The 15,012-nt window shown below is 41.7% G+C and overlaps 1 protein-coding gene across 7 annotated transcripts in view; it reads left to right on the forward strand.

Moving 5' to 3' along the window:
- Nucleotides 1–15,012, forward strand: part of kcnip4a (potassium voltage-gated channel interacting protein 4a) — a 137,368-nt gene that overhangs the window by 95,521 nt on the left and 26,835 nt on the right. Inside the window, exon 1 of one of the 7 annotated variants that reach the window (XM_085806394.1) lies at nucleotides 9,307–9,927. The exons of the other annotated variants lie outside the window; for them this stretch is intronic. Within the exon in view, the coding sequence (XP_085662520.1) occupies nucleotides 9,816–9,927 (112 nt within the window). The 5' untranslated portion in view covers nucleotides 9,307–9,815. Of the gene's footprint in view, nucleotides 1–9,306; nucleotides 9,928–15,012 lie in introns of those variants that run through there. 7 annotated transcript variants of the gene reach the window in all.

Here is a 15,012-nt window from a genome sequence, read left to right on the forward strand (position 1 = left end):
CAATAGAAAATCAAAGTGGACCACTTCAGGAATCGTAAAGTAAAATAACCAACATGTTGCATGTTTGTTGAAAGCAAAGAGCAAATCTAATCTAATATAGTGACTAGAGGGGTAAATGGATTCTCTGAGCTGGTCCTACATGCGTTCTTTATATAGACATTTGTTTGACAAGTTAAGTCTGGTCCATCTAGATCTGGCTGTGTATTTCGACAAGAATTAATCCACAGGTCGAAGACGACATTAGCCTTCCACAGTGCACATTATCGGAGCTATTACAGGAATGATGGGGCAATTATATTTCAACTTTTATTAGTGGCAAAATATGTAGAAATGATAAAATAACAGGAAAGTCATTATTTGAAGGTGGCAGGTTGAATAAAGTTGATAAATGCCGCTCTCTTATTGAATAGTATGTTCATTCATCTCTCGAGTTAGAAATCAAACCCATTTGTCTCTTTTATTAAATATTTCTATGATGTGTCCCACTCAAGTTAGCATTGCTAATGTGCTCCTTATTGCCCGCTTTTTACATCCTAAACAAATTAGTTGGATATTACTCAGCAAAGGTATTAAAAAGTCTCCAATTGATTATATATTCTAATAAAAGCCTGTTTGGTCTCGGCGGGTTTTGCAGGCATATTGTTGCTTTTACTGAATTAAACACTGGAAGTGTGATTTTCCAAAGGCATTAGCTTTACTCTCTCATCAATCACAGCCATTATAAGGAGCTACCAGTGAGTGATTTTCAGCATCCACGTCTATAGAGCCGTAATTTGTTTTCCAGTCTCACACTTGTCTTCTAGTTAGTTCTAGAATGACTTGAATTGGAACTGCAGAGCTTTATACAGTGAAGTACTGTAGAGCCACAGTGTTGATTAGGGAACCTGTCCAATCAATAGCACCATGTAAACTCTCGCACTTTGCATTTAGTGAAGGTAATTTCAAGGCCACTGCATACATAAGCTAACGAATAATTTAACAGCCTTCGTAACAACTATAGGGAAACAACAACACACTGTTGTGCAAGTGAACACTTGAAACTACAAACAAACAGCTTTTAACCTTCTGCTTCGTCCTCAACCTCAGCCTGTTTACTGTACATATTGAACGTTAGTAGAGTCTGTTTGGCTTTCCTGCTCCAATGAACATTCACATCTCTACTGTCTGAGTCTGGTGATCTCATGCTTGAAAATGGGAAAAGTCCAATTACAATCATCATGAGTTCTTTTTAATCCCTTAAAGTAGCCTACTTGGTTTTTGTTTGAGTGCGATTGAGAATGAGCTCATGGAAAATGTGGATTAACTGAATTTTTAATGTTGTTGTTGTTGGTGTTCTCTCAGTTTCTGCATTTGTTCAAAATCCTCACACATAATTTTGCCACCTCTCAATATAACACTGTCTGATTGTGCGCCACACAAAAAATATGGTGCAGCTTATTGGTGCTAGGTTTGGCATAACTGTCTCCTGTGTTATTTAACTTGTGCTATTAGGCTGTAGATCCATATGTTCATGATGAATACTGTTTAGACAGGGTGAAATGTGAATTTCCTTTATCATAATTATTGGACAATAACTTGCTGCCTCTGCTATATGACCTCAGATGCGTTATTGAACTTACATGATATGAAGTTGTGGTGTGCGTGATTTACCTTTTAATTCTCTGTGTTTCTCTTCAGGGTCATTAAAACTTTAATCTAGTGCTTTAGTTTAGTGCCTGCTCTGCTGCTAACTGATATCTGATCTGCTTCACAGATCTGTGAACCATACAATTCCACAAAATGATTTTCTCTGATTTAATACTGTTATGGCAGGGGATGTCTCCACACAATTAACTAGGAATGAAGCATTGCTTAATACCAGAATATTTAGTAGATGGAGAATATTAAGACCTACACCAAAGGTTGCCTCAGGAATGCCCCGGCTCAGGATATGAAGTGGATGAGTCCACTTGATGCAAAAAAATTTTTTCATTATGCACTTTATGAGTTTTCTGTTTATTCTGGCTTGGAGGATGAAAGTAAACAGTTTTCATCCTTTTTAAATTGTGAATTAGGATACAGTAAAGCAGAGGATCAGGTTCACCCCACAGCATGCAGTACTGTGAGTTAACAGCTTTACACACCAAAGTGAAACAGAGCAGCAGCCCAACCTGACCCGTCAAACCGCTCTGTGTGGTTTGCTAATACTCTGGATGTTAACATGATGTATGTTTTTAATAAGCCTGGAAATTGGCCAAGGTACTGTATATGCCTTAATAGATGGCTGGTGCCTGCACTCCATCTCTAACTGTATATTTAAATGTATTCTTTTAGTAAACACTCATCAGACTCAGACTTTTCCATTGTGAACCAAGCAGAAGCTCTTTAACTCTCTCATACCGCTTCAGCAATTTCATACCCTCATTTACGATTCCTTCAAGAAATAACCACATGTATTGATTTCATCTGAGCAGCTCCTCTCTGCTCATGACCTGTGTTTGCCGTATCTCATCCTCTGGACAGCGGCTCCAGTCGTCTTGTATTCTGTCTGCCATTTTATGTCCCCCCTTTGTTTTTTTTCTCTCATTTTTACTGTTCCTGCTAATGCATGTCTTCCATTGACCTTTTGCACTTGAAGTTCAGTTTGACTGGCACCTAGACGCCAAAGTGTAGCGTGCCATAAATGGGATGAGTCTGGCTGTACAAAGGCAACATGCCCTACTCTTTACCACTACATGCCGTCCACTGCGAGCTGTCACGTCGCCGAAACAGAGCTAACGCAGCCAAGACGTGAAGAGATGCAGGTCAATGTTATCAGCTCCAGCACACTGCCCTGAGCTCTGAGCTACTGTCCATTTGGGGACAATGCCATTGGCTTTTCCCTTTTACACTGTAGTTAATCGTCTGGAGTGAATTGGGATGTTGATAACAATCTTGTGGTCTTGCAGTGGAGAGAGAGCTGGGATGTCTTGTGGAAGTGAATGGCTTTTACCAAGGGAAAAAAAGGAAAAATACAAAGAGTCTGTGTTGGACCTTCACTATAATTTACACAAGATACAGCACAAACCTTATTAAGCAAAGAGTTTAACAATGTACAAAGCAGCTTCATTAATCACCTCCAGGCTGTTGTCTAAATTTAATTAGAATAAGAATGTGTTTGCCAGTTACAGCACATCCTGCAGCATACAGTATAGTTATAATTATTTGGTTCCTCTTCCAGTCAAATTTGGCACAGGTACAAGACAGTCTCCTCTCAGCTCTCTCAGCATCTTTTAGGGATCAAACTTTTTTGTAAACATGGACTGTAAAACTGAGGTGAGAGCCTTCTTTGGTTTTTTTCCATCCATTTTTCCCATTACCATTCTAGCAATTATTCGCCTTTCACCATTTTCTAAAAGTCACATCTTCAGATGATTACTCTTTCTGACTAAATGTCAAAAACCAACAAATATTCACTTTACTTTCATGTAACAGAAAGACAAGCAGCAAACCGTCACGAGTGAGAAGCCAGTAACTGATAATGTTTCTTTTCTCTATTTTTGCCCATAATGTACTTCAATGAGAATTCTTTTATAACCCAACATTTTATGTTCTGAGTGACAGGTGATCATCAGTTCCCATACAAAGTTGTTGAGACTTGTCTTTCCATTTGTGTGTCTGTGTACATCGAGGTTCAAGGGCTGAACCTTTCAAATACCTGTAAATACATACATATACACACACACAGCTGGTAGAGTGAGCCAGTGTTATGCAGAGTCCATGAAGTAAGTCCTCAGTATCAGAGTCACCCCATGGCACCCTACGGTTGATTGCACATGCTGCATCAGTGAGGGTTGCCCCGGTTCACAGCTCATAATTGCCTTCCCCTTCACAGGCGCCGCTTCAGTAAATATGACAGGCTCATTTTAATGCGCCTTGGAAAACACAACCCAAACACTAATGCCGCTTTGCATGCCTGAGCAAATCGCTGCAGGTGTCGCCTAATTATATCACCCACTTGTACCCTGAGCTGATCTGTAAACAGCGGGACGATCTCATCTTCGCCCCCAGCTTTGATTGATGACGGTTACATCAGAGCCAGCTTTCTCCCCTTCCCCTGGTCCCGTGCTTTCACGGAGACCCATGAAAGATAACACTTGTCTAATACTTAATGAAAATTCTGCTCTCGTGGGTCGTTTTGGTGAGCAAACCTTGTCGCTGTGTTGCATTTCCAGGAAAAAGGCTCATTCAAATCACTCCTGCACCTGTGGTATTCTATTTAGTTTTATCACAACTCACTGTGCTACACTGTTTACTTTCTAGTCTAAAGGCTATGGAGGGATTAAAGCATCCTCATCATTAGCTACAGCGTTAAGAGGCAACATTTTGGGCTTATTTGGATATAACAGATGAGTTTCAGTGTTTTTCCTTCTGTGTACTTTTTAAATTTAACATGGCGCAACTGATTCATTGACCTCTACTGTTAATCGTGTCCTCCCCTCTCCCAAGAAGCGATAAGATCCCCCTCCCCCTTGCGAATACTGGCGAGACAGGTGGCAGTGATGAGTGAGAAAAATACATAATCTGTCCCAAGATCAGTGTCTATCGGTCTACAGAGGCTTGTCACTCAGACTTATCCTGTTCGTTACGCAGATAAGGAGCTGGGACTACAGAGATGGAGACGCAGCGCACCTCAGTGCAGCCTGACATTTCGGACTTGCATCAGTTAGTGCTGCCGTCCGTCAGAGGTTACAAAGGATGGACCAGGTCTTTGAGAAACCCTTCAGTGAAGACATGATGGCTTGTGGAGATTTGGGTACTGAGAGCTGTCTGCTGGAACTGGATGTTTGTTGTCTTCATATCAAAAGTTCTTACCCATGAAACCGATCATTTTTGTAATAAATAATAACATAGCATTTTAGCACTCACACTTTTTTATATCGGCTCAGGAGATGAAGCACAAACACAATCCTAAGTGTTTAGATCTGCAATAAATGTCATGGTGGCTTGACTCCATCTCTAGGAGAACTGAACTATGCATACATAATATGAGAGGATATAATCACTATTCTGAGCGCAATATCAAAATTACCACATTAAAGTCCAAAAAGTGCACTTTCCACTGTCATTGGACTGGTTTTCTTTTCAGTAATGTGGACTTAAAGATGAGCAGTTTCTCTAACCCCTAGCCTTATCTCACTACAACAGCTTCAGTGTAGATCATCTCTGCACAGTTTACATTCAGGTATTTTATTCTTTGGCAAATACTGTGGCATCCTTAAAAAGTAAAAGCCTTGTTAATGTGATGTATTCAGACAAGAGTTTTACAGCTTCAGAGCACTTTTTAATCAAATATTCAGCCAGCAGTAACACTGTAGATCTCCCAGTAGCATTGAGCACAGAGCACATCACCGAGTCATCAATGATGTAAACAGCCCTTCATCCAGCTTCACTAAAAGGCCCCTTTTTCCTCAAATCTGTTTAACGTCACACTAATGTCAACACTCCACAGCTTCTGTATTTATACTTTATTTTAATACAAAACCATTGTGTAATTTAAACCTTCCTAAACCAAACGGCTCCATCAGGTCCATGAAAGCTAATTTTATTTTTTAGGGCTCCCAGCTGTCAGCTGTGCCATGCTGCAACAATGTTAGAGTGGCGATTGTCCAGAATTTGTGTGACATTAATGGAGCAAGATGTCTGGTGTAATATTTACCTGTCAGCTCCGACAGAATCATGGCTCCTCTAATCGTTGGCGAGTGCTCGGTGGCACAAAAACATCTCACCCTTCTCTTTTTTTTGTTCTCATATGTCTCACTCTGTCACCCTCATTTCTTCAATAATTTATCAGTTGGATATAGTATCACTGAGCTGGAGAGAGGTTATGATATGTCAATAATTCCTGCATGTTTTATTAATCAGCAGTCCTGCAGGGATTGTTTGGAGTAAGGCCTGAGGCCATGCATCCCCCCCGGCTTTGGGGAAACTGGCTACTGTTCATGCGAGCGAAGCCTCTGCCGGCCAACGTTACATGTGGCTTGAATGGCTTTGTGATGTGACTGCAGGCTTCACTGATGTAGTGCCAGTGCCCACATGCTGGCAGCGCTGCTGTGAGCTGGATGTTGTAGCCCTGGACACGCCGAAGCATCCAACAGTGAAGCCAGCTGATATTCAATACACTACACTACGTGTCAGCTGGTTGCTGCTTTGATCCAAACCAACTAGTCTTTCTCCTGGGAGTTTGTTACTGACTTTGATCACTGTACTACTGTGCTACTGTGCTAACACTGGAAACTATGGTTTATTCTTTTTCACATGTTGACTCTATGTTGCCATAGGAGATGTACTGTACTCCACAGAATGCAGATTTTAAAGAGATCCTCAACAAACATTAGTGATTTTATGTCAGGAAGTTAAGCCACTTGCTGATAATTAGGCCACTTTGGGGACAGGAGGAACAAGTTGTTAAAGGAGAATTCCGGCCATTTTTTACCCCTAAATCATTTTCCTAATTATCACCCAGTGTTGGGGGGAGCAAAAAACGCGACTAAAATTGATGCAGGCAAACCAGAGTTACACCATAGCTACCCGGTGTTAGGGATAGCGACAACGCTAAACTAGTGTATGGGGACAATTCTTTCACCAAACACTCAAAAAACAATCAAATATCTATGGTACATGACTGGAATCCTTATGACACACCACTGAACTCATCCTGGAAAGACATTACTATCCGATCGCAGAGCGCCTGCTCTCTCCGCCACAGAAACAAACACTTTTTCCTTGTTGTGATGATTTCTTTACAAAAACAAACGGTCGGAGATATTTTGGACATTACCACTGCACTGCTCCACCTTTTATTTTTGTGAGGTGAGTGATTACATGTAAAAACACAAAGTTTATACTGTTTATACTGTACACACTATATGAGTTCAGTGGTGTGTCATAAGGATTCCAGTCATGTACCATAGATATTTGATTGTTTTTTGAGTGTTTGCTGTGGTTGAAAGAATTGCCCCCATAGGTTAGAGTTGTCGCTAGCGCTAGCACTCGTAACTCTGGTTTGCCTGCATCAATTTTAGTTGCGTTTTTTGCTCCCCCAACACTGGGTGATCATCAGGACAACGATTCAGGGGTCAAAAATGACCGGAATTCTCCTTTAACACAAACACTGACATATTGATTGATATGGTGAGCATGCTAGTGAACAGTTCTAATTTTAAATTAACAAGACAATGAACATGGGCATTCATTTGGAGTTGTGTTTCGGGCCACCTGATGATTAGTACTCTGTATTCAACAATATCTGGCTCCTTACCTGCTCAAAGGACCAATATATCCAGTCCCTGACTTTGTCATTTGGCGCTGGGCAGGTAGCAGTAAGAGGATTTTTAGAGTGCTGTGACTGGAAACAGCTGCCTGCTGTGGGTAGAAACAAAGCTGATGAGAGCAGTGAGAATGAATCAAAACAAAGAAGTTGCAGGACATAAAACAGAAAGAGTGAAGTGAGAGTGCTTCATAGAGATGAGGTAGCTGCAGAGTTGGGTGATAATTCTCTGTGGGTTTGAGCACACTCTTTCACATATACATTAATTTGATGCATTGTTAATATATAAATATTTATGAGGGCAGCTTTAATGTTTCCCCTTCGCCGGCTGCAACAGTTTTGGGAATTTATTCTAAATCTTTGGAATGATGTTTTCTTGGCTCGCATTCCTTGGACGAAATGACTCTGTGGGCTAATGTGGAATTATAACAATGGAAGGTCCATTTATTGCGGTGACATTTATTTAATTCAATTTTATGAACAACAGACACACTTGAATTTATTGCACAAGCACAGGCTGTCCTTAGTTATTGTACACAATACGGAATGGTCCCTGAGATGAGTCCCCCGTCATATTTTCCCACCACTCCACAGACGGTCGTATTGTCAATGTGTATCTCTGACTCTGACTGGATGAGACTGCACATACCAATGAGTCCTCGTATGTCCAGGGGCTACTCAGATTAAGTAGGGTGTGTCTGCTGAATATTATTTTCTTTTTCAAATGGCATCATGCTGAATTATTCACAATGATTTTTTTTTTTTGGGAGCAGAATTGTGTCTCTCATTTTTCATTTTGCGAGAGAGCGGCAGCAGATGGGCCGAGTGTGAATTAATTCATGTGACCCCACAATAGATGGAATGAAAGCAAAAGGAAACACAGCTGAGAATTTACATGTTCAATTTAAAAACTGTTTAGAGTTGCAAATGAATGAGCTTTTAATAGTCATTTGTATGTTTTGAGCTTATATGGTGAGGTTAATCATGTATAATGTTGAGGGCATTAATGGATGATAAATTCTTTTAAATATTAAATAATTCAGATGTTTTTTTTTCTATAGATGTGTATGTATAGTTAATCTTATAGGAACTGATAGTGACTGACAGTCTGCACAGGGCCAGTAGATGGTGGTGTCTTCACTCACTTGCTACTGTACAAACACCGACTATATGAAGCGCCCTCACATCCACTCACTTTGTTAGTTCTCTTCATCACTTCACTACATCTCAAAGGTTTTAACCTCCTTTTGAAAAGAAGTGTCTACATTTAATGAAGCAGTGTGATCAATAGTATTTTTCTCCTCACTCCTTATGCCCATCCATCGGTGTGTATTAGACAACTGAGACATATTGACTCCCCCCACACCTCTTTTCCTCGCCTATATTGAGCTGTGAGAGGGCAGAATTGGGAGACATGGCTTTTCTATCATTTTCTTTCCCTGTTCATATTATATGTATGAAACCAATAGTTTTTTTTTTTCATAGCTTTAATCCTTAAAGAAAAAAAGTGGAAGGTTTCCAAAAAGCCTCTTCTCCACAGTGGTTTGAAGCATGGGAGATATATTTTATGTGTGTGATTAAAGTAGATTATAGTGAGCGTCTTATAAGAAATGAAAGGTCTTCTCTTCTGGGTGGATTTATTATTTTTCCCTCTTTTTGTTTTCTCATTTGCAACTTTAGTTTTTCCCTTTTCCCCATAGCCTGGAAATAGAGGCATTTTCATGATTTAATCGTAGGATCACAGAGTCGTATTGTCTCAACACAAACATGTCAGAAAAGACAAATGACATGCTGTTAACATTCACTGACACTCCGTCCTGTCTCGAGGTGAATTTGCATTTGCTCTCGTGTTTGCAGTTTAAATAACATGAAGCGCTCATAAGAGGCTGTGCATCTTCTTGCACCGCACCACACCTCCCTTCTGCCTCTGTCTCAATACCCCCCACCCCTCTTCACACACACACCCACCCACCCTCCCTACTCCCTCACTCATATCCACTCCCTCTCATCTTCCCTCCCTTTACTTTGCAGTGAGGCAGTCAGTGTGGCTGAAAGAGCTACAAACTATCAGACGAGAGCAGAGTTTGCTCTCCTCCTGCTTTTCCACTGCTTTCACATGTCTCCTCATTTGCAAGAAGAGAGGAGAAAAAGAAGGAGGCGCTGAGATCAGCACAACTGGACCGCTTTTCTAAATTCTCACTGACCCCTCGGGATCAGAGAGACCCTTAATGACATCAGGCTCCTCACGAGACCGGCTCCTGCTTTCCTGATTCTTAACCTGGTCCCTCTTTAACCCTTGCCCAGACTGGATTTAGGGAGTGAGCGGGCAGTAGGCGGGTGCCGGGAGGCGCCCGGCCCGTGCGTGTGGGCCGGCGTAGCACTGGAGTGGGTGCAGGGGAACTGGAGTGCGGGGCCGGGTGGCAACACTGGTCCTGGCGGCGGCCCCGAGGGCGAGGAGGCCGGCTCGGGCTCGGGCTCCGGGTTCGGGTCCGGGTATGGTGGCACGGAGTGGGCCGAGGGTGGAGCGATGCTGAATGCAATCTGGGAGACAGAGGGGCTGCAGACGGTGGGCATCGTGGTGCTGGTGTTTGCTTCCATCAAGCTGCTGCACCTTCTAGGGCTCATCAGCTTCTCAGAGGGTAAGACACACATGGAGAGACAGGAAAAGTCAGGCAGAGGATGATAGAAATGAGGAGACAGACACATCTGTAATGAAAACTGCTTGTTTAAGAGATCTGCAAGGTGTTGTGAAACTTGATTTCCAATCAGTCATTTCCCCTCGATTCACTGCTTCTGTTCCCTTGACTCAGTTACTCTTTGCTTGCTCGAGCTCCTTTGAAACAGACTTGAGGTTTCTCAAACTGCAATTTGAAAACTTGACAAGTTAATTAAGGTCACCAAACTAAAGCAGGGAAGCTTGAGATGTGACTGGAGGCAGGAAGAGCTTGAATAGGAAAGAAAATCTGTCAGAAATTGAAAAGCTTGAAAGGCAAGTTCTGATTGAATTTCCAGAGTTAGGTACTGCGAGATGAGAGACCACTTGTGTCATTTTTAAGCCTTGGAGTTGATCTTCATGTTAGTTTATAGGGAAGTTTCCCCTGTTGTTCTGCACATAGTATTTGAGTATGGGTAACATATGTACAATAGCTCATTCTGCAGCTTCCTCATGCATCTCACTGTTCACTTGAGGGAAACCAATCATACTCTACTAGGTAAGAGCACAGAATGTGTCAGGCCTAAATAAATTGTTTAGTTTGGAGCTACTGCAGGAGTCTCATTAAAGAACATAGAGCAGCGTAGTAAGCAGTTTGAGCTCAAAATCACCCCATTCATCAGAATGCTGTTTAGTAAACACACCTTATCTTCTAATTAAGATAATCAGTCAGACGCCTCTACAGCTAGTTGTATATTCAGAGAGACAATAGAGAAAAAAAGTGACCATGTGACCATAATAACAAGTAGGAAAAAGCTGACCTGACCTGGGAGAAGTGTTTAGATGGTGTGGAGGTGTTAGCGTCTGTGTATCGGCTGTGGCTGTGTAATTTCAAAGGCACATGGGAGCAGTGTGTTCATGTGGAGGAACAGCGGACCTCGAACAGTTTATTTGCTTCACGGAACAGCAGCGAGTTTAAACTTGCCTCCTCCTCCTCCTCACACCGCGTTTCCAAAAGCAGCCGACATGATATTGATTATTTTCCATGGTGAGAGGATATAGATGTCAAAGCCCGTGTGCGCGTTTGCCCGTTGATGTCAATCTGTATTCTGCACGGATGTCTCAGAGTGTAATTACACCACAAACTGCCATCTAGGCTTGTGCTACACCTGACGAGCCGTCAATACAGATATTGATGTGGTGCATGTGTTTGAAGTCTTGTTCAGGAGGAGAAGGGGGACATGGCATGTGAGAGGGATGAGAAGGGTTAAAAGTGAGTCAGAACATTTTGCAATTATGGAAATTGTCCTGAAATTCAGAGTTCACAGATGCATTTAAACACATCACTGCTCTGGGATCTGTCATGCTGTTTGCTCTGAATGCAGATGGATTAATTTATCAGGGGTACAGCCAGCAATTACTACCTGTTGAGTATCTTCTTAATTAATCACTGAGCATATTATCTATAAAATGACAACGTCTTGGAAATGTTCATGACCAGAATCCAGTTTGGTTTAGAGCAAAATTATTCTTCTTTATTATTTTACTCCCATAGAGGAGACAGAAAAGCATCAAATAGACCAGACAATGTTTGACAGTTTATTTTAATGACTAAAATGATCAAATGCTTTGTTTCAGTTTTAACTTCACTGGAGCTGCATGTGACTATTAATGTGTTGATTCATTTTTCAAATTAAAGGGACAACGAGGAGTTTCTATTTGGTTATAAAAAAGTCTCACGTTAATGTGGATGAATCTCCGCTACCCACACTTGTTAATGGCTCCATTTTCGATAAATATATCATTCTGTCTCTATCGTTATTTTGTTATTTTAATTAATGGTGGAAATGCGGGGCGAGCCGACCAGCGTTTCCTTACTTTTGCGGTTTCGCGGACGCTCATGAGAATAACGCCGCCGTATTGCCGTTTATGGTCAGGACTACGACGGTAACTGAACCTCTTTGAACCTCTGACTTTAATTCTTGATGAATGAAAACATGAGTCCGTCTTGCGCCGGTCGAAGAATTCTACGGTGCGCGCGGAGGCTCATAAATGTAGTGTGAAAACGCTTCGCTTTTCCAAAACTCCTCGTTGTCCCTTTAATCTCTTCGTCTTTAAGAAGCCAATAATTTTAAAACCTGAAATGACTCATTTTGTGGTGATAAAAGTTTAGAAAAAATAGATGAATTAAGCAGATATATTCTCTGTTAATTGACTAATCAGTTAATCAGCTGAACTAATTGTTTCAGCTCAGTACAGGAGAGGGGAGGGGCCACAGGACCTCCGTCTTTTAAAGTGATAGTGACCACTGAATCACTGCTTCATGTCTCCATACAGCAGTCACATAGAATTATCTTTGTTTACATGTTTGCACCACAAATCTCTTAATGCAGCTGTCACCTCCTGCAGTAACTAAAAAAGCTTCTTTTTTTATTTTACCTTTTTACTTCCATAAAACCTCCAGGGAAAGTGTTTCACTGAGCGTGCACGCTCTGCTTAACATTCATACAGTCAGACATGTTCACAGCTGGGAGCTGCCCAGTGCGATCTCATCCCTCCACTGCCGACCACCTGAGCAGCTCCACTGGGACAGGAACTGTACACTCTGATCACTTCTACTGCAGAGATAGTAAGGACTTCAAACCTGGAAATGTAGTTTGTTAGCAGCCTGTCGCCGCCACTGGCACGCTTCACTGTTGGAGAAATATAAGAAGATCATTGCATCAGACCGTGCACAATCACCAGACCACTGTACTGTGAATATGAGCAAAGCCTGGCAAGCAGAGTGAGTAGCGACTTTCAATTTAATTAGAAATGTGGTTGAACTGATGTCTGCAGGTATTCCTACAAACTGTGCCAAGGATAGTATTAGAATTTGCAATATGTCGTACAGATCGTCTCCACACATATGTGCTCTTCTACTTCCACTCGTACCACAGAGTCATTAGTGCAAAGTGCTGAGCAAAGCCTCACAGGGTACAGACTAATCATCTGTCACACAATGATAAATAATTCTCTGGTTCAGCCGTACACAGCACCCACAACAACCCCATACCCTCTCAGTCACACACACAAGTCCACTATTAGCCCAACCAGGATGGAACGCTGTGTCAATTTGGACCCGCTATTTGCTATTATCAGGCGGGAGCACAGGGAGCGTCTTATTGCTGATATTCATCTAACAATGTTCTTGCGTTCTCTGTGTCCTTGATGGGGATTTATGGGCTGGCAGCAGAGAGATTTAGTGTCAGCGCTGACCTGCACAGGTTTTGTGTGTTTTCACTTACTGGAAGGCGTCTTGGTGTATCTACAAACAGGTCACGGCTGTGGTTGGCCAGTGAGTTCATAGCTAATTGAGTAACAGAGAATTGTATTGATACCACTCCGTATGGGTGTTCAGCAACTGATGTGATGAGCAGCAGGTCTGTGATGTCAGTGATTTGATCATTTTTGCTTCATTTCCCAACCAAAGCCCATGATTACTAACTGTGTTTATAGCAAAGCTAGGTACATCATGGTTCTTGAGATTATAATGCTGGTTAGCCACCTGATCAATAAATCTCCCAATTACTATTCGACCCCAGCCATTTAAAATTTGAAAACTATTTTAATCCAGATATTGATGGCCCCCAGAGGACAAATCTGAAGAACTTTGGTTTCTCCTTGACCTTTCACCCAGTGCGAGTACCTAGGTCTAAGTATAGCCTTACAGAAGAGCTAGCATAGCTGGATACTCTTACTCTTGTCTCATCAAGGTTAAAGCACAGTCCACTTAGCACAAGTTACATGTTAAGTGTGGAGGGTTAACCCCGGTCAGGTTTCACCCTGTTGGTCAAACGCAAGAATCCTCTGAGGTTCATTGTCATCAGCACTGGAAGGGTCACTGGAGGAACATACTGTGTCAGGTCTGAAACATGGTGGTGGAACATTGAGTTTGTAGACTTTAGACCATAAAGAGCAGGACTGTTGAATATTTCTGACACAAAATTATAAATGACCTTTCTGCTGTTGTGTGGCATTTAGTTGTGATCTAACAGTTCTGACGTGCCTGTCGTGGATAATCCCATCAAGTGGCTACAAGGCTGACCAACAGTATGAGAATCACTGTGTCCAAAGATGACGGGTTTAGGCACAGTCTTTACTCTACTTTTTCACTGTCCATTCAAGTAATGTTGATGTCATTTAATGTAGGCTGGCCACCACCAGAGAACACCATCAAATACTGAGGTGTGTTCTTCTGTGTTCTCATTTTGTTGAAGTGTGTATATTTCCTGAACACATAAACACTCACACACTTTATGGGTGTGGTATAAATATCTTTATGGGAGTGTTTTCTTTGTTGAGTCGCACATCAATCACTGAAGTTGAGTCAGTCGAAGCGTTTAGCTGTTTAGCATAGCTTTTTCATTATTTCATATGATGCCATTTAAAATCAGGCTGAGGTAATTTAATAGGCAGCGTCCATCACAGGAATAAATCTCATTGTTACTTGAGCAAGCAACGCGATTTAAAAGATTAAAAAATGGATGAATGATTTAGGAAGTTGTAGGAAGTGAAGTGAGATATTTTGCAGCAGCTTCCCTACAAAACTATAATCGTTCATCCACTTACCAACCCTTTTAAAGGACAACAATCAACTGGCCCAATTACCCTTTGGCTGTTTTCCAGGATGCCTATTTAGAGCGGCGACATGATTGACTTAACCTTTGCCTCGGTGTCCTAAGTTATTGGTCCCTCTGGTGTCTTTTTGAGGGAAAAAAAGTGCAGAGCGGTGGAGCCTATTGAAAGTAAGAGGACTTGTCCTGTCTGTTCGAGTCATGAAAGCAAGGACAAGTATCACTCAAGCAATCAATTTTGATGAAAACATCACAGATAATAAATTCTGATAGGAGGAGGATGATAGATGCTTCTGAGCCAAGAATCTGATATGGATGATTACAGAGCTTAAAGGCTCTCGGTGGAGGAGGGAGCTGGAGGCAGGTTGTATTCTTAAAGACGTATTTAATTATGACCTCTGTGCTATAGCAGAGCAGGGATGCAGCATAATGTACAGTGTCTCTAAAGCAGCAGT

The sequence above is a fragment of the Trachurus japonicus genome, chromosome 18, assembly GCF_045865225.1.
Source record: "Trachurus japonicus isolate A0001 chromosome 18, Traja_1.0".
NCBI classification, from domain to species: domain Eukaryota; kingdom Metazoa; phylum Chordata; class Actinopteri; order Carangiformes; family Carangidae; genus Trachurus; species Trachurus japonicus.